The 27,543-nt window shown below is 46.9% G+C and overlaps 1 protein-coding gene across 8 annotated transcripts in view; it reads right to left on the bottom strand.

The window, feature by feature from the left end:
* Positions 1-27,543, bottom strand: part of AFF2 (AF4/FMR2 family member 2) — a 454,373-nt gene that overhangs the window by 298,493 nt on the left and 128,337 nt on the right. For 4 of the 8 annotated variants that reach the window (XM_043570624.1, XM_043570628.1, XM_043570630.1 and 1 more), the window contains exon 2: positions 3,382-3,514. In XM_043570624.1, the coding sequence (XP_043426559.1) occupies positions 3,382-3,514 (133 nt within the window). The remainder of the gene's footprint in view (positions 1-3,381; positions 3,515-27,543) is intronic. The other 4 variants (XM_043570627.1, XM_043570629.1, XM_043570631.1 and 1 more) reach the window with 1 other exon arrangement.

The following is a 27,543-nucleotide window of genomic DNA, read 5'->3' as shown; positions in this document are numbered from 1 at the left end:
AAGCATTCCTACCACAACCCTAAGGAAGGGGTTATGGTATGTCCTTGTCTCTACCAGTGGACCGTGGGCCAGCTCTAAAACTCCCATTGCCACCGGCATGTCCAGATACTCCAAGGGTGTCCATACTAGTCCAGGCTTGGGGAGTTATGGAGATGCACACCAGTTCTAGTATCATAGTATGAGAGGAAAGGAAAGGTATACTCCCCGGTGATCTCCCAGGGAACCCTGAACATGGACACAGCACAAGATGGCAGCTGATCATCAAAGCAATGGAGGAAGAAAGAATTCCTAGGTCATCAACCAATAGCTTAATTCCTTTCCTATACAGTCTTGAGAAGAACAAAAGCTCTTCCTGATCAAGAAGCATAAAGGCAATAGGCTACTAATCACACAACAGCCTGGCTCTGGGCTAGACTAATGTTCCCATCTAGTGTCCCTACCTGATATACCCTTGTCATAGCAAGACAGATGACTTTCGAAAACTTCTGACAATGTTGATAACAGGTTTTTTAATAACTGCCTACTCAAAAATATACTGCTTACATCTAAAAGTGAACACGCATCTGCATCACAGGCCTTGTTAACAAGAGATGGCATTTACCTTAAAGATACAAGACCATTAATTCAACATGACTTAAATTATAAAGGGGGGAGGATAAGCCAAGGGTCCCATGCCTCATAATAGTGTTGGGCATGAAGTAGATTTTGAATTTTAAGCATGACTCTTGAGGAAAGCTGACTTTTCTAACTCATCCAAAGATAAGACATAAAACTCATCTGGTTATTCCTCTTAAGAAGGGACAAGGCATCTATCATCCTTGGACTCTCCTCCATTTTCCGGAAAAAATGGAGGCCACAACATCTTGCCCTTCCCCCAGTCTTTCTTCTACTCTCCTGCTTTGCTCTCAACCCAATATTCCTTCCCACTCTTCCTCACCATGGCTGGTCACCCTTCACACATGCTTGATTTTGCGTTTGCTCATCTCCTCTGGGAGCCTGCCCCACTCATCACCTCTTCCTCCACTACCTTCACCCTCTCCCTCTCGACGGACATCGGGTCCTTCCCCTCAATCTCTAAATGTGTTCACATTTCTCTCATTATTAAAAACAAAGCCTCTTGCATTCCATATAATTTCTTCCCTTACATTCTAACTTACCTTCCTTTCTTCCTCCCTCCATACAAAAACCCGCTGCCTGTCTTTCTTTTGCCACCTCCCATTTACTCCCCAACCCCAGGCAGTTTGGCTTACCTGCAGTGAGCACCACCATCAACAATTAAACGACTCTCCCTAAGGTCACTGACCCCCTCCCCCTTAACTAGCAAACCAACAGCCACTTTCCAGTCCTGACCTTTCCTGGCCACTCAGACACAGATAACTAACAAATCCTTCCTCTATAAAACCCTGTATCCCCTTGACTTCTATTAAATGATTCTCTTCTCCTTCTCTTCCTACCTCTGTGATCATTCACTCCTTCTTTAGGTTCCTTTCCTGGCTTCTACTTTGCCACCTTGCTTACTGCTTCAATGTTGCTATTCCCCAAGATTCTGACTTTGTCCCTCTTACTCAGTCATCTGCTAGCTTCTAACCCCTGCCTGCTAACACCAAACTCTCTCTCTTGACCACTCTCATTAGCTCCAGATCCCTCCATCCAATGCCTACTGGATATCTCTCCCTTCATATCCCACTGGCATGGTCAAAACAGAATTGTGTTTTTTCTCCGCAAGTACCAACCCTGTTTCCTCCTCAACAGTCTGTTAGTGAGACTGCCATACTCTCAAGTCAAAAATATGGGCATCATTCATTCCTGTCCCACACTTCCCACATCCACGCAGGCAGCCAGTCTCAGCATTTCAACCCACTTGCTCTACCTTAAATCTTGCCTTCCATGAACTCCCCTTAGCTGACTACAAGGGCCTCTTTATCTGCCTCTAGTTTCCTTACCTCCAACCCACTCTCCACGCTTCCAACATCACCTTTAAAGCTCTTTGTCTGTCCTGGACGTGCCCTTACTTAAAAGCTCTCAGTGACTTCTCTTCATGTGCGGAATTGTGTCCAAACTCCTTGGCACGAGGTACAAATCTCCACGAACCTCTCCCCAGCCCATCTCTGTAGCAGTTACCACGCAGTCACGCCTTCACTCACCATGATGATGTCTACCACTGGGCAAGGAAGTCCTTGAGGGCAGGGACTAGGTCTTGTTCCTCTTTGTACCTTAGTCTAAGACGTGACTAGCACGTAGTGGGCCTTCAATAAGTGTTTGCTAAACCGATCATATCCCTAAATACGTGCATTCAAAGGCACTGTATACATTAAATAAATGGAGATAGGAAAAACGCTTTTTGAAGGATTATACTATTATTGACAGATTGCAAAGCGGTAGGTTAGGTGACCTGACTCTCTTGGCCAGACTCACCGAACTTGGAAGCACCTGAGTCTTAGTCAAGAGCTGCCTACTTATCACAAACAAGGCAGCAAGACTCTGGTCTCACTGGTCACCGATCCAAACAGCTTACTCTCTACCCCAGAGTGGTATTTGTGCCTATGCTGTCCTTTCCTTTTCCAGAAGTCATTGTCTTCTAATTGGTGCCCTTCGAAAATCACAACTCTCAAAAATTTTCTCTATTGTTGTTTTAACTCTTACATCAGTTTTGTTTCATTACAGAAAATTACACTGCTACTAAATCGCAATAAACACCAACCAGCTGCCAGCAATTCCACAAGATTCTTCCCCCAAACCCCACACATAGAAAGTTCAGCAGTAGGAGTGTTGTTGGAGCTACACACTAGCCAGAATACCACCAGAATGTCAAGCCAGCTACACCAGCCGCTCTGGCTGAGGCGATCTCTTAATCCAGGATTGGTAACCACCGGAGAAAACGATTGGCTTTTCCCTTTCTCCTAGAGCAACGATTTTCAAAGAGCACTCAAACCACTCAACGGCTGCTAGCAATATAAAATGGAAAAGGAAAGCACTGGCCTTGCTAGCAATGGACGGCATTGACCGGGAGGAGAAAGAGACATAGCCGTTGACATTCTGATGAAGTCTTCAGGGGCTGCCTTGCTGATAGCCAGAGTGGGGATAAGCGTCAAGGGGGCACTGCTTGCTGTAGGAAGTGCTGGGCGGGAGAGAACTCCTTGGAGACGGGAAGTCTCACTAGTTCCTTTCAAATCTGACGGTACTCCCCAAAGAAGACAGAATTTGTCTCTGAAGGCTTCCTCAGAAACCTGCGACTGCTCCCAATACAGTGTACGTACATATTTCATTTGTGAAATATATTCTCCTGGAAATGATTCGGGTGCTTTAAAAATAGATTAAACGTTGATTAGTGTGTTCAAAAATGTAACAAGCAAGCATTTTCCAGAAAGATAAATTACATACATATTCAGCTACCTTGTAGGGCTCCCCAAAAAGATCAAAGCCTGAAGAAAAGAGATCGTCTTCTTGCTGGACTTCTTGATTCCTCCGCTCCCATTCCCTTTTTTTAAGGGCACTTCGGTCTTGTTCATAGTGACTGATACGAAAAAAAAGACAAAAGGAGAAAAAGATTAGTCACTTAAGTCATTCAGCACTCCCTTGTCATCAATAAGAAGAAAAACAATGCAAGGCAACGCTCCCCAAACGGATACCATATAGAGAGCAGAGAAACCTTTTCTTGACCCCCAGTGGGTTTAAGATCCCAGCCAGTTCTTTGGAATACAGAAGAAAATGGAAACTTGCTGATTAGAAATCCTACTCATGCCCACTTAAGCACTGCAGAATCCTCTTTCCTTGTCCTTGCTTGAGTGCTACAGGCAATTAGAGGCTCCCCAAAAGTCAGTCCACTGCACAGAAAGGTCCTGAATTCAAGTTGCTCTGTCGCCAATGGCTCAGGGCTCAGAATTCACAGATACTACAAAGTCCTAAGGGGAAGGGATTAACCAATATGTCACAGACAAACCATAACTCGGATTGTTAGAGTGAGCCCGTTGTAACGAGATCATTCACTCACACTCCTTCTCACACTGGTCGTGTCGTTTTGGCCTTCTCATAGTTTGTGTCACAGGTGACAGCCTTTTAAGGAAACTCTTCAAAAGAAAGGTGCCTGGCTTGAAGTCCAAACCACTAACAATTAAAGAAGGTGATTAAGAGCCTTGAACGACGTTAAGGCACACGTTCTAGAAACACTGTATAGCTCTGTAACTCATTGCATTTCAGGCTTTCCCATGGGAGGTTCAGTACAAAAGCTTCCAGACAATACCTAAGATGTACTCCAGGACCTTGAATTTTATAGAAGGAAATGCTTCCTGATGAAGAAAACAGTTGTCTTCTTCATCAGGCAAGAACATACACGTTAAACTACAACGTGGGGGCACCTGGGTGGCTCAGTCGGTTAAGCGTCCGACTCTTGGTTTCAGCTCAGGTCATGATCTCGTGGTCGTGAGATCAAGCCCTGTGCCGGGCTCTGCACCGGGCATGGAGCCTGCTTAAGATTCTCTCTCCCCCTCGGCCCTTCCTCCACCACACCTGTGCACTCTCTCTCTCTCAAAATAAACAAACAAACAATAATCTGGAAGTATCAAAAGTGGTGAATTCTTTTTGTCCATTGGGTTTCCCCGTCCCCTGCTTTTGACTGAAATCTTACTCAAAGCGAGTACACATATGCTGGGCAAATTTAAATTATATGAACGTACGTAAAATGCCTAACAGGTGCTGTACAAATGTTGCTTTCCTTCCCCATGTTAATACCGCCATGTTAAGACTTAATTAGATAATTGGCATGCAAATGAACGTAATAGCTAAAGGAATTACAAGAGATACGCTGATCTAAGAGTACAGTCGACAGGTTTTGAATACATCCCAAACCTTAATGCCTATCCTTGGGAGCCGAGTCTGCTCATGAGTATCAGAACTTTTAATTTACAAAATAAGGGCACAGAGCATGAAATATCCACGGCAGCTTAACTAGATATTGATATACGTGGAGTGTGAGATGCCACTACACTTAATCATCCACCTTTCTCCACGGGAATCCTTGAACTGACACATTCAAAGTGACTCTGATAGCCTTCTCTTCCAAATCAACAACACTTCATTTCTCCGATCTAAAAAGTGGCAACATTTAAAGGATGTTCCAACGTACATTATGCTTTCACAATACAAACAACGCCAGACACAGAGGAGCTCGCCGGGCCGGTCGCAAGAATGCTCGGCAAATGGTATCGTACACTGCCCGGGAAAACACAAAGACCCTCCGGAGCGCCACACAAAGCCCAGACCCCACATCTGGGCCCCGTCCGGTCAAGAACGAGGCCAAGTCCAGATACCGGAAGGAAGGCAGCCTACGTCTTGTAGTCTCAGACACCATCCACAGGTATTACGGTCGCCGGCATCAGCTCTCATTTCCACCCACGAGTTGAGATCAGAACCCCAACCGGTTACCACCGTGTTGGAGGGCCGCTGTGGGAATCCGCCAGACCTGGCGATGTCTTCAGACCGTGTACACGGAGCCCGAGTTCGACCTCAGCACCATCCGCGGGCCGCTCGGAACCCAAGCCCGTCATCCGTGTGTCAAAATGTAAGAAAGAGGGGCGCCTGGGTGGCTCAGTCGGTTAAGCATCCGACTTCAGCTCAGGTCACGATCTCACGGTCCGTGAGTTCGAACCCCACGTCGGGCTCTGGGCTGACGGCTCAGAGCCTGGAGCCTGCTTCCGATTCTGCGTCTCCTTCTCTCTCTGCCCCTCCCCCATTCATGCTCTGTCTCTGTCTCAAAAATAAATAAAAACGTTAAAAAAATTTTTTAAAAAATGTAAGAAAGAGAGGGCGTCAGGCGTGGAGGGGGACGAACGAGTTAAAGCAGTACTGGGGGGGGGGGGAGGAAGGCCTGTCACAAAGGAAGACACCTCATTTCCTTGCCCTTCCCCAGCACGCGACTCTACATGCAGAAACAAGAGCCCACACCTCAGGCATCCGAGGAACGCGAGCAAGATGCCCGTTTTCTAGCCCTCCATTCATTCTGTGCACCCGACGGCCCAGAATGACAGGCCCACGGGTCACGTTTAATTCTCCCCCGAAGGGAACCGAAGCCCTCTGGTGCCCCGGCTTGGCGAACCACCTTCCTTCTCCTCTGAGGGAAAAGGCAGAATTCAACCCCTGAAGGAACAGAAGGGGAAGGAGAAGCAAAGGAGACGGCGCTTGGACTCGCGCGACAACCGTCCAAGCGGCCGGCAGCCGGGGTACCTCCGGACGCTTTCGACCCGGCTCCGATTTCTTAGGAGGCTCTTGGCTCCATTCTGCAGCAGCGCATTAGCCACCAAATTCCAGATGGAAACAGGAAGAGCAGACTGAGGGCGCACAGGGGTGTTATCTGGTGCCGGGAAACTGCCTGCTGCACTTTGTAACCCGCGTCACAGAGGACGGTTAAAGCCTCGCATCTCTGGCGAGAATGAATGTCATCTCCACAGAGCTCCCCCGCCCTTGGAAGGCAACCGAGTCTCTGCAACGCATTCCCCTTTCGCTGGGCACGGCCTTGTGCTGAAAGCTTCACCCGGCGAGGTCTGATGAGGAACGAACTACGCGGCGACGAGGCTTTCGCGGCGGGGAATGTCACCGATTTCTGACTGAAACCAGAATTAGTAACTCGAAGCACCGGCTAATTAAGACCACAGCCATGTATTTAGCCTCTTGTTATACCTACTGCAGTTTATAATTATGAGGCCCTCTTTATCTACTCAATTAAAGTGCTTCTGATTCACGCAGGTCGTGTCGGAACGTGTGAGCCCCACAGAGGCCCCAGGAAACTCTGTGACCGTCCCCTGATGACCGGATGTACCTTCACCCGCCCAGGCTCGTTTCCCAGAGGAGAGAAGGGCTCCACAGCCCATGAAGAAACGCTCAAGCCAGAAATCAGGATTAATCACCATATTATTGGTCCGAACAATCCGAATTTACTCACCCTGATGAGGACGGGGAGGGTTGAGCCAAAACTCAACTCAAGGCCTCTCCCTGATAGCAAGTTATACAATGTTCTTCCAACTTTTTACTCCAGGAAATGATGAAATTGGTCACATTACAGTGGTATAAAAACCACCAAACACCCACAACTCAATTGAGTCTTAATTATCCGAAGGTCGAGAGAGAGAGAGAGAGAGAGAGAGAGAGAGAGTTCTCTCTCCGGAGCCCCTCTCCCTTTTGGAAGCCGTGCAGGGCATGAGGGTGAGAAGCTTCTCTCTAGAATGGGGCTTTTCTGTTAGCTCCGATTTTGCCCACCCGTCTGTTGCCCTGGCCTCAATGACAGAGAGATTGCCCTCCTTAACACGGGAGGAAGCTAAGACCCTCCTGAGAAGGGCGGGGGGGTTCCTGCCAAGGCCTCACCCAGGTAAACACAAAGGTGACTTCACCTTCTCACTCAGATACTCTCCCATCCTGGCACTTAAACCCGATCACGTACACAGGCAACTCCCATTTTCATCACCAGAAGCCACAGGTGCACTCCAAGGACGAGAAAACCCAGAGCACATGCAGATTAGCTGAGATCGAGAAAGTTCCATTGTGCTGTCTTCATTAGCTCACGGTGGTAACGCAGTCGGGCTGACGGCACAGGCTAGTCTTTTAGAACAAAGGCTGTCAGAACAGGAAGAGACCGTAGCAATCATGCAGTCCCGGTCTCTTCATTTGACAGATGAGGAAATTGAGCTCAGAAAGGTAATGGGCCTCGCAGCAGGTCTGTGGCGGCACCAGGCTTCTGCCGCCCAGGCTTCCATCGAGAAGAAGTATCAGTCCCATCTGCACTCTGTGGGTCAACTTTCCTCAGGATTGTCTTTGATTAGAAATTGCCAGTAGGAAAAAAAAACTTTAGGAATTTAATTTGGATTCGAGTATAGAAAAACCATTCGTTTCCTTATACCAAACGTACAGACCCTAAAGGGATTGTAAAAATTAACTACATCTGTGGGGAGAAGCTGAGCCAGGGAGAGTAAAACCCAGTTGAAGTCCATTTGCTTTGTGGATTCCATGAAGTTCAAAAATCATCCTTTGCCTAATTCAGTTACTTTACAAAGCTAGTTGGGGACACATTAATAAAAAACACTGATATCTTTAAATGACCAGCTTGTTTAAAAACACTGCTAACTAATACAGGATTTACTCATTTTCTAATTCAACTGGCACTAAAATACCTTGGTTTTTTTTTGGCTAATATCTTTGTAAAGGCATAAAAAATACATATTTAATTCACCCAAGAGACAAACGTAAGCTATAACTCACTCCTTATGGTTCTCCTGAATGAATCTCTGCCTTCTATGAGATTTGTATTTGTACTCACTACATGTTCCGGAGCTCCAAGTGGCACTTTTTTTTCAGTAGCTAGTCCTATTTTTAATTTGACATTGACCTAATCTTTACAAAGCTTCTGTTAGTAAGAAAGAAAGAAAGAAAGAAAGAAAGAAAGAAAGAAAGAAAGAAAGAAAGAAAGAAAGAAAGAAAGAATGAATCTCGGCTATTCAATTCCCTCAAAATCACCCCCAAGTTATATACTGTTCATATCCATGGGCACTTAAATGTAAAGTGCTAAATTCAAAACTCTGAAATAAAGCTAAAAGCAGGTCATAGTTGTTTTACACATCTAGGGGAGACACATGAGGACCTGGGATCTGGACATGTGAACATGGCCTTGAAAAGGAGTTTCTACAATCAGTAGAACCTCTAAGTCATGTTCAGACAGCAGGATTCATTGAGACCTCTGCATACAACCAGTCTCTTCAGCAAATGGACTCCCCACAGACGGTGGCTCTCATTTAAAATAAAAAAAAAAATCGAGGGCGCCTGGGTGGCTCAGTACGTTTAGCATCCAACTTCGGCTCAGGTCATGATCTCGTGGCCTGTGTGCTGACAGCTCAGAGCCTGGAATCTGCTTTGGATTCTGTGTCTCCCTCTCTGTCCTCCTCCGCTCATGCTCTCTGTCTCTCTCTCGAAGTAAATAAATAAACATTAAAACAATTTTTTAAATACATTTAAAAAATCGAGATCGGAACAAAAAGGAGACATTTACTCTACACATCTGTCAGCTGCCCTTGTGGCCATGCCAATTTCTTTAGGTCTTAGGGAAATGGGGCAGTGCTTATTCTTAGAGTTTCCTTAAATCTGTGCTTTATATTTTTAACATTTATTTAGTTTTGAGAGACAGAGAGAGAGAGAGAGAGACAGACAGAAAGGGGGGGAGGGGCAGAGAGAGAGAGGGAGACAGAGGATCCAAAGCAGGCTCTGTGCTGTGTGCACAGAGCCGACGTGAGGCTCAAACTCAGGAACCGTGAAATGATGACCTGAGCCGAAATCAAAAGTCAGCCGCCTAACTGAGCCACCCAGGCGCCTCTAATCTGTGCTTTTTTAAAACAAAGTACACACCAATACTCCCAGAAGTCCTGGCGGGAAACTGGCTCAATATTTCCTTGTAGAGGCATCTCAGGGATACCCCTGTTCCCTCCACCTCTGGGAACAAAAGCAAAAATTCAGATCATGCAGAAGCTTTGCCAAGGTCATCTTCCAGTGCGGTGAGGCAGACATTCCAAGAACCACTCTCCTTGTCTTATGTCTGTCACTTAGCTCCCCTTAACTCCCAGTCCCCACCCTCTCATTTAAAAACAAATTATTAACAGTCTTCACTGAGATATAATTCACATATCATGCAATTCACCCACTTAAAGTGTACAACCCAGTGGTTTTCAGCATATTCACAGAGTTTTGCAACTACTGTCGTGATACAGGTTTAGACTATTTTCATAGCTCCAAAAAGAAGCCCTCTATCCTTTGGTGATCACCTCCCACCACCTCCCATCCAGCCTAGCCCTAAGCAACCACTAATCTGCTTTCTCTCTGACTTGGGTTATTCCGGATATTTCATATGCGCGGAATTATGTAACATGTGGTCTTTCGTGCCTGACGTCTTTCACACAGCATGGTATTTTCAAGGTCCATCCATCCTGTAGCATGGATCAATACTCCACTATATATTCCTGGTCCTGTGTTACTCCATGCTCATTAAGGGGGTTCATTCCTGGGAGCTTACAATGATTTCACTGGTGTAAAGCTTCCTATACACAAACAAGCAATGTCAAATACAGATATTGTGAGGAAAATGCTTTTAAAAAGTGTTTGCCTCAGGGGCGTCTGAGTGGCTCAGTCGGTTCAGAGTCTAACTCTTGATTTCAGCTTAGGCTGTGATCTCATGGTTCAGGAGCTCAAGCCCCACATCGGGCTCTGTGCTGGCAGCCCAGAGCCTGCTTGGGATTCTCTTTCTCCCTCTGTCTCTGCCCCTCCCCCACTCACGCATTCTCTTTCTGAAAATACTTTTTTTTTTAGTGTTTATTTTTGAGACAGAGAGAGACAGAGCATGAATGGGGGAGGGTCAGAGAGAGAGGAAGACACAGAATCGGAAGCAGGCTCCAGGCTCCGAGCTGTCAGTACAGAGCCCGACGCGGGGCTCGAACTCACGGACCGTGAGATCATGACCTGAGCCGAAGTCGGATGCTTAACTGACTGAGCCACCCAGGCGCCCCAAAGACTTTTTTTTTAAAGTGTTTGGCTTAGGCTTAGCATAAAATTATTCTGACTAGCCTATGAAACTCCCCAAATGCTGCATTACTTCTAACGTATATCCAATACTCAAGCGGTAAAGACAATTGATCACATCTAGGGATGGCAAAGACCTAGTAAAAACCAAACCCGACAGCAACCAAATAAACAGGTTCTGTGGTTCCTGAAGATTCTGCGGGGTGTCCAGAAATGACGGCATCCAGATTCAGAAGATCCAAGCCGGGGCCCTACCTCTTTCACTTCGACGTCGCTTGATCATTTCTAAAGCACTTTCCATTTCTAAGCCTCAGTTTTGTTATTTGTAAGATGGGAATCATCTTTCTCTTCCCTCTTCCTGCAGGTGGTGTAAAGGCTGAACATGATGAGGGGTGAGAAAGGGTCTTGTAAACTACTAGGAGCTGCTCACATTGTCATGGGCAAGACCACTGGTACCCTGACCATACTTCACCTTCATGACACAAAACTTCACTGCACGTTAGTTCACGCACACCTCACCAACGTCTGGCAAATTAGCAGGGCAGGGAATATTGTTTCCTTTTAAGGATGGGAAACAGAGGCTCGGAAAATTGCTCCAGACTATGAGAGAGGGCACCACTCATCTGATTCCTAACCCAGGGCTCTTTCAAAAAGTCTGAGATACTGCTACAGGGCCCACGAAGCCCATCAGATATCCCCTGGGAATTTTTCTCCATAGACTCAAAACTGATCCTTGTGATAGAGGCACCAAATGCCCAGACTCAATTCACAAACTAATACTGACATGAGGCTTAAAATTCTACCTGTTCAATTAAAGTATTTCTTTTCCTTTTTTTAAGATTTTCTTTTTTTAAAGTTTATTTTATTTATTTTGAGAGAGGGAGAGACAGAGAGAGAGCATGAGTGGGTAAGAGGCAGAGAAGGGGGGGGGGGGAGAGAGAGAGAGAGAATGAATTCCAAGCAGGCTCCATGCTGTCAGTGCAGAGCCCGACATGGGACTTGAACCCACAAACCTTGAGATCATGACCTGAGCATAAATGGGACGCTTAACCAACTGAGCCACTGAGGTGCCCCTAATTTAAAATATTTCTAAATATTCTCAATCTTCTGTCATCTGGCTCTCACCGTTGGCTGTGCATGGGAATCACCCAGGGAAGACTTTATAAATCCTCATGCCCAGGTCACGTGCCAAGACCGAGTGTATCAGAATCGCCCAGAGTGGGTCTCAGGCATCCAATATGAAACAACTTCTGGTCTTCGTATATCAGATCATTCATATATAATCTCCTCTTTTGGACCCATTTGGGCATGCTTAAATCTGATGGGCCTAACATGAAGGTAAATCAAGAACCAGGCTGTGTAGGGAACAGATGTATTCTATTATGCAGAAATCTACATTGCTAATCTATGTCAGCAGACATGCCTTGAAGGCAAAAAGCCGTTATTACAAGCATAGACTTGTCAGGCAGAACAACAGTAACACCAACAGCTACTCTCTGTTGATGCCTTGCTCCGTGCCAGGCACCAAGATAGGCATTTTGTGACCATGATCTTCCTTAATCCTCACAAAAACTCCAATGAGGTACCTACCATCCTCACTTTGCAGATGAGGAAACTGAGCTGCACGAAACCCAGGGAGGTTAACAGGCCCAGCATCACACAATTCGTATGTGGTGCCAGCAGAATCGCCGTGGAGGCTGCTAGAATCCCGAGGCCGCCCCCTTAGCCTAAAAGAAGACGCTAGTAGGTCGAATATGGATGTCGATGATCAACAATATTCTAAGAGTGCACTAAAATTCCATTTTTGGAGGATTCCATTTTAATGGAAATGCCACTTTTATACAGCATGACCATGAGCCCGGTAGCCGGAAGGTTCCCATCCGCCTGCAGCAGCATTCAGCTTTATCAATAACTTTCTAGAATCCTGTTGAAATGTACTTTAAAGGCAGTCTTTGCAGTGAAATTAAATTCTTTTGTCCTCACCCACTATAAACGTTGGTGAAGAGACACGGTCCAATACCCATGACTGCCAGAGAGAGGGATCTGTCTCCACACCAAGTGTTAGTTTCCTCCTCTCCTCGACAGCTCACAATGTGTTAGCTCTCCGTTGACGACAGTGTGCCTGTATCTCCTTCAACTTCATGTCAAGCACCCCTCCTCTTCCATACTCAGGCACCCCGCTACAAGAAGACCGTGCTTCACAATACATACATAAACATCCCCAAGTTTCTTTTCTGCTTTCATAACATTTTCCGCGGCTAAGCGTCCCTTTTCCATTTTTATTGCAAATCACTTAAAGAGAACTCTACTTCTGATCCATTCGTCAAAAATGAGAATTCACTATCACTTCTTCTGGCTCATTGACCCCTCGGTAGCACAATCCAGTGTCTTACAAGCACTGCGCATTCAATGTGGCCAAACCAAGAGAGCGGCGCACAACTGCATGACTCAGAACCTTTCAAAAGGACTTCCCGAAGACGAGTAAGGGCCTGGAGTGGATACAATCGCTACGAATAGCCGCAGTGAGAGAGTGAATACAGTAAATGTATGTACTTATAGCTTTAGGACTCTTGAATTGGTTCAAACATTAAAACTATAAACAAATCAAAATGTTACACAGCATTCTCACTCCCACTCTTGCAAGTACCTATCCTGTTCACCACTGCCAATCAAATGTAACCATTTTTATTATTTTCTTGTTTATTCATCCAGTTTCTTTGTGTACTCTTTAGTGTCGACCTGAAATGATCTCATTTATAGTTCTTTCTTTAAATTACCCAGAGTTGAGACTAGTGATGAGCTTTAAGGAGCTTCTGGATCTAAGACTTCATCTGCTTGAAGGGAATTTTCGTCATCAGAAATGATCTCAGGGGCGCCTGGGTGGCTCAGTCGGTTGGGCGTCCGACTTCGGCTCAGGTCACAATCTCATGGTTCGTGGGTTCGAGCCCCACGTCAGGCTCTGTGGTGGCAGCTGGGAGCCTGGAGCCTGCTTCGGATTCTGTGTCTCTTTCTTTCTCTGCCCCTCCCCTGCTCACGCTCTGTCTCTCTCTTTCAAAAATGACTAAACATTTAAAAAAAATTTTTTAAAGAAATGATTCTGTGGAAAACGAAAAAAAAGAAAAAGACGAATCCACGGGTCCACACGTGAGACGGCGGCGACAAGCCTTGAGCGTCCTCGATGGCTCCGAAGGTCTTCGGTGTTGGTTGGAATTGTGCCCTGTGGCAGGCAGCAGGCCCCGCTTGGGTGGCCAAGGCTTGGCTTCACCCTCTGCTCTCGCTGGATCTCCTGTCCAGCCCCAGTGGGTCCTGGCGCCGTCCCGTGTGCCACGTCCCCAGCTCCACACCTGTTACCTCTGCAGCCGACCTACACAGCGCAGCTCTGTCTTTCGAATTACGAAAAAGCTGCCTGAAGTATTTCCTCTCCATGCCCATTAAATATGGGGAATTCTTTTCCAAGTCAAAGCCTTCACAGAACCTGGCTTCTCATAAAGGACACTTTTTAAAAGGTGTTTTATTTTCAGCTAGCTATAAGCAAGACAATTTCAATAACTACTTAATTTAAAACAATATTTTCTCAGAAATCAGATTCTTAATTACCTTTAAACTAAGGAAATTAATGCCCTTAACGAGCAGTTTATAATTGACAGCTTTAGGCTGACTCTATTTTCATGTCTCACCCAACCCTTTGATCCTCGTGTACTCACTAATTTTTACCCAGGCAAATTCTACCCCCTAAAGGCTTACCCTTTGGGCCCCCACCTCTCTGTGGCGCAGTCACCTCCCCCACACCCCCAGCCACCACCGGAGTTCTGGCCTGAGCATACAGCCAGGAACACGACATTCAGACTGCAGAAAAGACCCACGGGGCACAGCCAGCTTGTCCAGGCGTCTACTTATTGTCATGACACCATGCTTGTTTTCTCACAGATCACGTGGACTTGACATTGTGACTTTCTCCTGGGTCCCACTTCTCCCCCTTGCCTTGATGAGGTGTCTGACAAAGGCTGAAGTGTGTTCCCCTCAAAATTCGTATGGTGAAGCCCTGACCCCCGGAACTCAGGTGACCTTACTTGGAAATGCAGTCATCGTGAAGGACATTAGCTAAGTTAAGGTGAGGTCATCCTGGAGGAAGGTGGGCCCGGACTCCAATGTGACTGGTGACCTTAGAAGAAGGGGACATTTGAACATAAAGACACACAGGAAGAAGGCTACGTGAAGATGGAGGCAGATGAGGGGGCGACGCTGCTGCAAGCCACGGAGCCCCAAAGATGGCCGGCGAACCACCGGAAGCCGGGGAAGAGGCCTGGAACAGATTCTTCCGTCACGGCCTTCGAAGGAGCCCACCCTGCCCACACCCGGATCTCCGACTTCTAGCCTCCAGACTGTGAGACGATCCCTGTCTCTTGTTTAAACCTGCCAGTGTGTGGTACTTTGATACGACAGCCCTAGCAAACTAAAACACCCTCAGAACGCATCTCCGAGGCAGTTCACGATGAAAACGTCAGGCCGCTTCCCGGTGCGGGCAGATGACCGAGACCTCAGAACTGTCACCTATTCCTCTCCCTTCTACTCCGGCACCGCGCTCCTCCTTCCCCCCTTTCCAGCTCTGTCTCAGTGAACTGTGGGTGTTCAGTGAGACTGTCACCAGAGAGGAATTGACGCATTTTTTGCTTCCCTTTTATCTGGAAAAGTGCCAAGCTCAGTGTTCAGCTCTTAATAAATATTTTTTTTGACTGACTGAATGAACAAACGACAGGCAAACATATTTTTTCTGCCCAAGTTCAGTGACAAATGTTGACAGAGACATATTAATTAATATATTAATTAACTTGTCTATTTAATCAACAAACATTTACCGGGTGCCTACGTCACATCAGGCACCATGTTTGGTGCTTAGAAAAAAATAAGACACAGTATGACTCTTTGAGAAATTCACAGCCCAGAAGGGGAGGCAAATCCATTCCCAAAGAATCGTAGTATAGGGTGACATATGCCGTGCCTATAGGAACAAAGTGCTGTGGGAACATTCTCAGGTTGGTGTGGGGTGCGTTGCAGCTGGTCCTCGAGCGACGGGGGGGTTGACATCCTGCCCATCAGCTCGTTCAAGTACACGCTAACCAAAGATGATCCCGTGGGACAAACGTGGACGAGTGAACAGAGGATTCAAGTTGCAGCCAAGCCAGTCCCTCGGATGGCCCATGCCTGGCGAAACTGGTCTACGGCAGTGGCGTGAGAACGGTGAGACTTTCTGCTCTTTGGGGGAGCTGGGAAGAGGAGAGTTTGGTATTTGCAGGTGCTGGTATTCAAGGGTAAAACCCTAATTGCACTTGTGATACCCAGTGAGAGGAAGCGCCATACACAAAGAAATGGATGGCTGAGATAAGCATGTGAATGGTGAGCTCATAAAGAATGATGCGATTTCAAAGGGAAGCATTTATTGTTTCCTGTGTTATAGCGCATTGTCTCCTGATATGATTAGTTATCAGTCTCAGTTATCCGAAACTGGTATGAAATAAAGCGTTTACGCAGTTATGCTTCATTGATGTCAGCGAGGGGAGCACGAAAACCTCCATGAAGGTGGGTAATTGATGTGTAAATCAGAGCTCAATCACTCTGTAATAGAAATGGTCCCACTGAAAATATGCTTGTTGAGCACAATCGCATAGAAGCCAGAGGGATGGAGGGAGGGAGGGAGAGGATAGAAGGCTTATTTATTAAAAATGATAATAACTGGCAATTTGTGCAATTTTCCCTTCAGCAGAGGGCTGCTGTCAGAAACGCTTGCAAGCAAGTTGTGACCAATATATCCAGATAGTTTCCTTCTGTTCTAATGGATGATTTCTGTTTTATTTAAACGCTCAGCGAGCTTGTTGTGGATGTTTTAAAAGAGCAAATTAAACAACATGTTTGTCTTTTGAAACATGACACACGTTAATGGCATCAGTTAACAACGCTTATTTTATAGGTTTGCTTGCTATTGTTATTCAAACCCTTCTGTCACTTTGCATTTGCTCTCTGAAGAGCAGTGAATAAAAATGGACAATGCCTTGCGATTTAGTATTTTAACATTTCGTATCGAAACAAAAATAACTTACTATATTGATCAAACAGCAGTTCCTCTATCTATCATCCCTATAATCATTACCATTATCATCACTTCAGGTGCCATGACAGTGTCTGGTGGCAGATTTTTCTTCCCCTCCGCCGTACTCACCGATTAAAGAGAAAATTCTCTACTGCGAATACTGTCACAGAAGGCTTAACAGCCAATATTCCCGCCAATTCATCTGAAAAAGAAAGTGCTAACTTTCATTGTTTTTCCAGATCTCGTGAAAAGCCAGTCAACACAAGAGGCGGCTCTATCGCAGGCGTCTAGCGTGGATCCGATGGACGGCCCGGGGCGCCCACACACCCCCTGACACTGGTGATGAAGGACGTTACCTGTGGCGACAAAGCAACAGCAACGGTACAGACGCGCTCCGCTGTGCAGGTGGGGGCACTCTGCTCACCTGCGGTCACCAAGTCAGCCTGGCGTTGCAAAGTCCGCGTGTGCGGATTGCCCGTCTAGTATGTCGTGCGGGGCCGGGACCCGAATGTTCCCACCTGGACGAAACACCCAAGTAGACTGGCAGCAGGTGGTGGTGGCTCCTTCTGTTCACCTTTCTCAATGTGGCTACTCGAAAATCTAAACACGTGTATGTGGCTTGTGCTTGGGGTTCACATTAGATTTGTACTGGGCAGCACTGGCCTGAAAAAGAATGATTTTCTAGGTCTACTTAATAACCCACTCATCTTAACCGATACTGGTTTCAGAGCGCTGCCTCAGGGCAGTAAGAGGCTTTGTGCCTTTGGGTTCACTGCAACAGTCTAACCTCGTGGCCCCTTCTCTATTCTCAGCTGCTCCCCTCAATCTCATTTTCATTTAGACCTGGGGCACATATGCCAATGTTTCTTCTTGTGACCGCTATATTGTCTAACTGGGGCGTTGTCGATCAATACTAGGTGAGGTGTCGAGCTGTGTTTGTGTAGTATGCTTAATATGCTTCTACCCAATGCGCCATACGGAGGCACTGCACTGTGTATTACGAGCGTATTAACACTAAGACTCAACTGAGTATCACTGGTGCCTAGTAAACTAGTAAAACAAAATTATGCTAAGTAGTCGCTGAACATCGCGATCCCTAATGTTTTTAATGAGTGTCTCAAACGTAGCGCACGCCCTTCTCTGAAATACCAAAAGAGCCGAGGCACTATCCCAGGCTTGATGTGAATTTCATTCTACAAGAGGAAGGCATTTTTTTGGATATAGAAACTAAGAGACTAAATAACAGCGTGGGCCTCACTCCACCAATAACTGTGTCTTTAAATCTAAACTCCGTGTGGTTTTGAAGCCCTCTATGCTTGTTTTCTTTCCCCAGTGCGTGTCACAGCTAGGAAGCATTTTGATTAGCCTAAGCCATCAGCAGTTCCTTCCTACCTGTTTCACATACATTTCACACGTTACTTTTAGAGCTCCTCAGTTTACTGATATTTTCTTGGAACGCTGCCAGCCAATCTGTAGCAAAATTAAACTGTGCCTTTTAATATAAAACAATCATTGATTAACACATACTGTTCAAGCCAGATGAATCAGCAGCCTGCAAGGATGAAGCGTTTTATCGCACTAACACACCATTCGAATGCTCTGATAGATGCATTCATTTGCTGATGGGCACAACACGCGAGGAGCACAGGCCCACACTCCGCGGCACTTCACACTCTTGTTCCTCAGCACACAGTATGCTCGACAACAAGAATGTAGGCAAATGAACAATTTGCTGTGATTAGTTTAGTTTCATTTGTTAATTACAGATTCAACAAGAACTGAATGCTGAAGCTTTTCAAGTATCAGATACCCATTGATCCATAGCCCCCAACATGCTCAAGTAATACTTGGGAGTCTAATATGATTTATTGTTACTTGGAGCACTGATTGGCTAGAGGAATTATACTCCAATAAATGATGGCACTGTCACTGAATCCGCCTGTAATTGCTTCCATTCATTGTAATGTATGCTCTAACGCAAACTGGAAAGAAAGGAGATGATCAACTTCAAGCGTCAGCTGTTTCAAATTCCGCAGTGTGTCCCTAAGTTAATGGATGGAGAATATTCTGCCGGCATATCTGCTGGGTTGCAGGAGATGGATCTTCGGAGAGTTCTAGATATGCACACTCATATGTATTTCATGTATGTCGATGTCACACAGATCTACAACCGATGGCCACTTGGCGGGCTTGCGTGCCTCCGTGGAGGCAGATGGCGTGACTCTGCTAAGACTGGGCCAGGACACAGAATCCTCAGGAACAGTGGGTCCTCTACCGCTCTGTCCCCCGCCCCTCAGGACAAATGGAACCCTCACAGGCTACTCATTTCCGTCCGGAGTGACCCAGATGTGTGTGACTCATCTTCCCTGTCGCCTGACACTGCACCTTCCATCCAGGCTAGGAGCAGAGCCCCTGGTCTCCACTCTCCAGCACTCCACAGCTCCTCCTCAACCTCACTTATTCCACTCTACCAGAACTGTCTGCTGCTAAACGGATGGCGACTTCCCCGAGCTAAGCACCGTATGACGCTCCTGTGGCTGCTGTAACAAATTACCACCAACTTGGTGGCTTCAAACAGCGCACGTGCAGTCTCTCAGTTCTGGAGGTCAGAAGCCTGAAATGAATCTCACTGAGCTAACATCAAGGTGTCTATGGCTGTGTTCCTTCTAAAGGCTCAGAGGGGCGGGGGCGGGGAGGATGGCTTTTCTTGCCTTTTCCAGCTTCCAAGGGTCACCCCCATTCCTTGGCTCATGATCCCTTCCTCCAACATCAAGGCCAGCAGTGTAGCATCTTCAAATCTCTCTCTTACATCGGCTTCCCTTATCACATCTTCTCTGACTCTGACCCCCCTGCCTCCCTCTTAGAAAGACCCTTGTGATCACACTTAGGGCCCACCCATTCAATCCGGGATCACCTCTCCACCTCTCCAGGTCCTTATCTTAATCACATCCGCAAAGTCCCTCCCGCCTTGTAGGTAAAGTACTCACGGCTTTGGCAGATTAGGACACGGACATCTTTGAGGGGAAAGTATTCTGCCTACCACAGGTTCGATGGTTTAATCATTCTTGTCCTCCCAGTTACATGACATTAGTGGGGCTTCAATATTATGAGCAGAGGTGAATGAATGCATGAGGATGATTCATTAAAGCTTTCAGATGTCTCTACGGAAGAGTGCCTCATGCATGAAGAGTGCCCGATGGGTGAGGCAGGGCAAAGCCCGACGGCCTCAACACCTGCTCTGTCATTTAACGCCACTTCAGTCCTCCAAGGCTTGACTTTTCTCACCAGTAAGTGTCTCTGGGAATTGCTGTGACCCTCAAATAAGATAATGTATGGGAAAACATCTGTGAAGGTAACTTGCTTTATCTGTGTTATAACATTATCCTTGCTTATCGCTAAGAGAAGACACTAGACCTTTGGGAGAGAAAAATAAGAGGCAAGAAGTCCCACTTCTACAGATATGTAAGGTACTATTACCCAGTAAATCTAAATAAAAATAACCATCTGAAAGTGACCTGAAAATATGCTTTCTATTCATATGCAAGTAGCTTAAGAGATTGACACAAGACACTGAAATTACCTCAAATAACTAGACGCTCAATTGCTCAAGATAAGTGGGGCCACAGTCGCCCTCTCACATTGTAGTTGAACACAACAATCAAAGATGGGTTCGCCCTGTTTACATATTACGGCAGTATGAGATCTGTTGTGACTCATTTATCAAACCCTGCATATTAACGCATCAATTTTATTGACTAATAAGACGGTTCCCTGACATTACAACAACACAGATGACAATACATCTTCCAATACGAGCAGAATGATCCTGAGAGGCGCCACACACACCTGCAAAACGCTTGATTGTATGTAGTTCAAGCCAGGAATGTGAACACGGGAGAAACTTGAGCACGAAAACAACCTCCAACCTAAGGGTCTCTAGAGGGCATCAAGATCAAAGCTGTCATTTTCCCTTATGAGGAAGATCAAGTATACAGAGGGGAACCGGGGCGGCGGATGCCATCCACCTGGTCAGTGGCATGACTTGGACCGGCGCCCAGGTCCCGACTCTCCGCTCAGTGCCCTTTGCCCTGTGTCACCTTTCAGCTTCCCTGAGCCCGGGGCAGTGCTGCCGGCTCACTGCTTGGGGAGAGAAAGGGCAGGCGACAGAGGGAAATTTACTTTCAAATGCTCGTGAATCGCTAAAAACTACACGGGCCTCGGTGTCTGCAAGCAACCCACTCCATGTGAAAAGGCTGTCATATTCCAGACTGTGTGGGATTTACTTTAGGAGAGAAGAAACCTGGAAGCCCTCCAAGGAAAGCCCCTGGTTTGGCACAAAGCAGAGAGAGTTATTAAATAAAGAGGGAGGGGCCGACCAAACGGCCAAGTGAGTGACAGAATGTGTTCTTTGTAACTGGTTGCCTCAACGTTGTCCTCTGGGTACAACCTAATGCTCTTTAACCCAGTGGTCCGGCTGAAGGGCAGGCTGCGGTGAATGTTAACGGGCCCTGAGTGTGGGCACACGTGCGCACCCACAACTTAGGGGGGAGGCAGATTGATTTTTTTAATGTTTATTTTGAGAGAGAGTGAGAGAGAGAGAGAGAGAGAGAGAGAGAGAGAGAGAGCAGGAGCAGGGGAAAAGTACAGAAAGAGGAGAGACAGAATCCCAAGCAGGCTCTGTGCTATCAGCACAGAGCCCAATGCAGGGCTCGATCTCACAAACCAGAAGATCATGACCTGAGCCAAAAATCAAGATTCAGACACTTAACCGATTGGGCCACCCAGGTGCTTCTTGGGTGAGGCAGATTTATATCAGAGCATCTCAGACGAGAAGAGACCACAGAAGTCATCTGGTTCCACTGTCCAGCCCTCCGCTCAGTAAGAAAAGAACCCTCAAAGGTTGGCTCAACGATCCACTGGTACATGGTTGTGACTGGGGAGAGAGGGCGTTGTGTTGAATCCTTCCTCTCTTGGCTGCAGACCTGATGTACTTGTGCACAGTACCCCCGGAACCTGACTTGGGGGGCTGTGAAAGGAACGGATATATCATCTGGTTGCCCTCCAACCCCTAACTGACTCTTGAATGCCCTTTACAGCAGCAAATATGTAAACATCAGGCAGGTGCGTGTGGGTTTCCCTCTGGGAACGGCAGAGCTATCTGGGCGGGAGCCTGGAGACCTGGGTTTCCAGCGCAGACCTACCACTAACCAGCTTGGCGACCTCAAGGAAATGATTTCACTCTTTCAGGCCTCAGTTTCCTCACATGTAAAACACAGAGTTTGTGGTGGATCGTTTCCAGCGTCCCCCTAGGATATTATTCACCTTTTGATAGCTTCCTCTGTCTTCTCCGATGCCAGCATGCTCAGGACAGGTCACCAGCCACCTCCCTGAGGCCACTCCCAGCCTAGCTGGTCCATGGGGTGGTGCTGAGGCAGCCGTCCCCTCAATATCTCAATGAGACAGCGATCAACGATCAGCCAGTACACAAAGCACACGCTGCCCCGAAACCCAACACACGAGTAGAAGCTAGGAGTGCACGCTTAGCAGTTTTTCTATTTCAAACTCCTTTGCTCAAGCTGCCCCAGTCTCAGGATGAGATAACCCGATTCTCCGGGCGTGACAATTGCCATCCCGGAGTTCCAAGTCAAAGTGTATCCTAGTTTGAATTCCGCACTCCCAATCTGTTGCCTAGTATAAATATTATACTATGTAATGTGTAAATATTAAAATCTAACTTTCACAAAGTTGAGTCACAGTCACTGGAATTCGGCCAAGACTCTAACACTTTTTCATTATTTCCAAAGAAAAGACCAATTTAAGAAACGCAAACCAGTTCCAATTCACTTCAAAATTTGGCTTAACGTCAAAGAAATTTTAATGAAATTCTGCTTGAGCATTAAACATGAAGGTATTTATATGATTATTAAGTTAGCATGCGAGTTAAATAGAAATTAGTTTTTGGTCGCTCACTACTGGGTTCATAGGCCAGTGAAACTCAAAATGATGGCTGCATTTCAGCGGAATCCCTCATCCCACACAGGCAGGCTTTACACCAGACACGAAGACACAACATTATTATCTGCGCTTTATCTGGTCCTTTGCTGCCATATGGTCATGGTGCTGTCATGGCGTCCCGGTGACCTTGCACAGGGCAGAGACCTGAACCACAGCCAGTCTGCGTTTTGGCGGGAAGCCTTGTGATCCTCCCTGAACACCAGAGGCTGCAAGGCCTTCTCCCACCCGCCTCCCCATATCCCCCGCAAGACGGTCACGACAGCCTCTCAACAACTCCTGGGTTCTGGCCACTCCCCCACCCCGGAACTCTTCAGCAAAGGTGGGGGGATGAGCCCCTCTTCCTTCCCTGTTCTCCTTTTTGTGTGTGCCGCCCGGAGGAGGGGACCTGGCCTCTCCGGCTCATTCTGTTGTGTACTGTCTGTGTGTGCGTGCAACTGCCTCAATCTGAAACTGTCCTGCTGAGGTATCATTTCCAGTCACATCAGTCAGGCTTTGGCCTCGTCCTTATCTCAATTGCAGGTGCCTGACAACCAAATAGATCTGTTTTCCTTTCTCTGCAAACTTCCTTGAAGCAATCTTAGCCAAATCAGGAATCTGTGCCGTCTTTCCTTCCCGGGTTTAGGCAGAAACAGTTTATCAGTGTAATCTCACTACATATTCTTAGACTGAAAGGCGATTTATTCAGATTCAGGGTGCAGCTTCTATGGTGGTGAGTCGTCAGGCAAATAGAATCCTCTAGGACCCTCAACCCTACAAACATAAAGAGAAGAGAAAGCCCCAGGGTTCTGAGACTGAGGGGTGAATGTGGGAAGGGGCAGGATCCTTCTCCTGAGGCAGGAAGTGAGAAGAGCTAGAGAGGCACCATGACAGCTGGAGGGGTGGAAAGATGAGGAAACCTGTGCCAAGCAGCCCAACGGCCTTGACCTCCTTGGAGAAACAGAAGGTGAGTCCAACTGCTGAGAGCCGGAGGAGGGCGAAGACAGGAGGGCCAGGCTCATAGAGAAAGGAAAGCTTTTGGAATGGCAGCTGTGAAGATGTCAGGCTGAACCAGAGATCTGCTGGACGGCGAGGAGAGGGGGCCCACGAAGGTGAGCAGGGAGCTGGTTGGGGACAGGACCAGTCACCGGAGGGGCTGGAGAGGTCACATGTCTGCAAGGTCCCTCCCGGGCTCTGGTAGAAATGGGGGCAGGGGAAGCAGACGGAAGCCCCAGAGACACCTTCTACACTTTCTATACTTTGGCCTACACGGGGTCGGGGGCCCAGGCTATGCCACTTTGGAAACATGCTTGGAGTGTGCACACAGGTGACCTTCAGGGTTTTCCACCTGCAAGAATGAGAGAAGTCTTCAAGGACAACAGAGAAATACTTCCCCAAATGCCCCACAATTCCGTTGCAATGGCTTGCAAATGTTACTTGTCTTTCCCCCCAAAATGGAAACCAAACTGCCCCATAGGGTCCCCAGTGCATTTCAAAGCCCAGTGAGGGACTAACTGCTGGGAAATGCCTACTTAGGGAGGTTTTGCAGGTTTTGCACCTCCCCCCTCATCAAGGAGCCTCCCAGGCCTGCACTAAGGCCCTTAAGGAAAAGAAGTCGAATTGGTCACCCTGACTCCCCACAGGGACCATCACTGTGGGCCCACTGCTCAGTGGAACGAGGCAGAATGCGATGCTCTCACAAGTGAAACAGAGTGGGCTCTCAACGCTGGCCTGAAGAGCTGGGATGTTTCACTTTAAAAAAGACAAGACTCTGAGGGCGCCTGAGTGGCTCAGTAGGTTAAGCATCTGACTCTTGATCTCTGCTCAGGTCATGATCTCAAGGTTCATGGGATCGAGCCCCGCATCGGGCTCTGTGCTGACAGTGCAGAGTCTGCTTAGGATTTTCTCTCTCTCTCTCTCTCTCTCTCTCTCTCTCTCAAAAGAAATAAATAAACTTAAAAAAAAAAAAAAGGCAAGACTCCAGGCACATATGGGCTCCGGTTTTCAATTTCTGAAACGCAGTCTCAGGAAAGAAGGGGCAGCCCCCTGAGGGGCCCCCAGGGGACACAGGAGAAGGTTTGGCTCCATCCAAAGGGAAGCAAACTTGGCTTAGCCCGCAAGCTCCCTGCTGCCAGAGGGGCTCAAGCAGGGTCGTAGGACTGTTAAACTGGCAGCTGCCGATTCAAACAACCGGAAGGGAGCCTGATCATCTCGAAACGCCTCCTCACCTCCGAAATGCTGATTTGTCAGATCCGCTGAGGCCAGTGTGAGCCACACTCACTGGTCAGGGTGCAATGGAGCTCACGTTCCATAAAGAGCTTGCTCTCCCACTGTTGTTCGGCCCAGCACTCCCTCAGCAAAGAGCTCGGTAAGAGATCATCATTCTTCCAGCTGAGCTGATGGCTTAGCATTTGTTATGCTTCACTCATCAAACTATATATCAATGTGCCTTTTGTCTTAAGAAAATACATAATGGGATTTTAATTCAATTACAAGTTTACATATTACCAACTGGAAATTAATTTAATAAACAATTTGTTTCCATCGACTAATAGGAATAGGTTAATGGTGCAATTAATCAAACATTTGACTTTTCAAAGTTTTGATTCATTAAACTAAGAACTTGCCACTTGAAAGCTAATGTAAGGCTTGATCTCAAACTTTTAGGCACGTCTGTTGCTGTTCTATTCCCACTATTAGGAGCACATAATATTTACACTCAGAGTACTCTCAGAGGTCATCTGGTTCTGTCCCTTCGCTGACAGATGAGAAAACCGGCCACACACACACACACTCACACACTCACTCACCACGGACTTGTAACGAACACGAGAGAAGTTAATATTCTTTTCTTTTTAATTTTTTAAATGTTTGTTTATTTTTGAGAGACAGAGAGAGATCGAGCATGAGCCAGGGAGGGTAGATAGAAAGGGAGACACAGAATCCAAAACAGGCTGCAGATTCTGGGCTGTCAGCACAGAGCCAGATACGTGGCTCGAAGTCATGAACTGTGAGATCGTGACCTGAGCCGAAGTTGGACGCTTAACCGACGGAGCCACCCAGGAGCCCCTACAAGTTAACATTCTTTATGAGGTTTCTATTGGCCTTGGATAATTGTTTAAAAACGGGACATATTTTAGGAAATGCATATTTTGTTTCAATTTATCTAACAGGACGATGACAGTTATCAAAATTACATTTATGCCTGGTGCCAAGGCTCATTCCTACGGGCAGAGAAAACTAACAGCTTAGCGTTCCAAGAGGTGCCTGCTAGAGATGACCACAGTTCATCTGCCAGGGCACAAGTTCGTTTTCTACTATAGCACAGCTGTTATATTCATCCAGAGAAGGCGGGAAAATCTCGAAGAAACTGCCACTGTGTCTTTATGGCAATTAGCATATCGTTATCTATAAGCATCGTGACCGCGCTCCTAAAGGCATATGTCATGGTACCTTCTCTTGCTCTTGCTCTGATGTTTAAACATGGACATGACTACTTTGGCTCTAAGAAGGCCATGCATTCACAGCCCCATGAATCTTTTTATAATGCCAAGCCCAGATATGCACCAGAGGAAGCAACCCGCTAGGCAAAAACGTTTTCCAAATGGCCAAAGAAAGCAGGACGACTGGGGGTCAACTACACGGACTTTCTAATCATGGTTCTCTCAGGCAACTATTTTAAAAGTAGTTTGCTTCGTTCTCCCAATTCCCATTCCCTTATATCTATATAGATAGAACACAGACTAGAAAGAGTAGAATACACACATACACACACACACACTCCCAGTCGTGCAGGCTTCACATCTGGGGCTCATCTCTGCTGCTTTCCCCTCACTCGCTCTTGCCCAGGGCCGCTTCCTCCATCTGTGACATACACAAGTTTCCAGGTCATTTTACCTTCAGGATCCAATCCTTCTCATCAGTTCCTACTGCTACTGCCCTGACTCGAATCTCTGGTCCCTTTCTCTTGGACGTGCCTGCATAGTCTCTTACCTGTTCAGTCTTTCCCAGGCCAGTGGCTAGGACATGGCCCCGGTCCGTCTTCCCAAACGTGTCCCTCACCCCTGTTCTCTACATCCTGTGCCCGGGCAATCTTCCACCTGCACTCTGCCCCAATCCCTCCATTGTCCTGTCTCTGCACCCAGGCACCCCCACCCGAAAAGACCCTTCTACATGTCTGAACGTTAAGCCTCCCTCCGCCATTAAGTCTTCTCCAATGCCCATGCCTGACATTTGCTCCCTGTAGTGCGTTGGGTCGTGATCTCCAAAATATATGTCCACTCAGAACCTGAGACTGCGACCTTATTTGGACACAGGATCTTGGCAGTGTATATGCAATCAGTCAAGGATCTCCAGATGAAATCAACGACCGGGGGGTGCCTGGGTGGCTTGGGACAATACAGCCTGAGGTCAATGTCTCTCTGGTCCACGGTGTCTGGGATTAGAAACTGAACACAGAACAGGGAAGAGAGTCCACCAAACTTGCGGGCTCATCGCGGGACCACCATGGTTTCCGAAAGAGTGTTTTCTTAGAAATTAAAAAGGGAAACTCACATCTCTAAGTCCATCTACTTCTTCTGGGGCTAACATTATAAAATAAAATGATCAGAGCTCATTAATGTAATTCATGCACCTCTGTTTTTTTTTTTTTCAGGTTATAACAGCAATAATTACCTCTGAATGGGTTTTCCCTGGGAATTAAATGGCTGATGGGGGTTCATGGCCCTTTGGTTTTGCTGTGGGTCATCAGCTCCCCTGAGTCTGTCATTAATCCCCATGATATGCCCTGCTGAAACAGGTCATTGGCGATAACGGTCTTTCGTGCTCAAACTGAACTAATGCATTTTACTTTCTCCTTCGAAGTCAGAATGGCCGAAGGATCTCCTATCTTTAGGAACAAAGACATTTCTTCGATGGTGGAA

Source organism: Prionailurus bengalensis, chromosome X, assembly GCF_016509475.1.
Source record: "Prionailurus bengalensis isolate Pbe53 chromosome X, Fcat_Pben_1.1_paternal_pri, whole genome shotgun sequence".
Classification (NCBI taxonomy): domain Eukaryota; kingdom Metazoa; phylum Chordata; class Mammalia; order Carnivora; family Felidae; genus Prionailurus; species Prionailurus bengalensis.
Note: the sequence above shows the minus strand (reverse complement) of the source record. Positions and strands in the feature narration are given on the sequence as shown.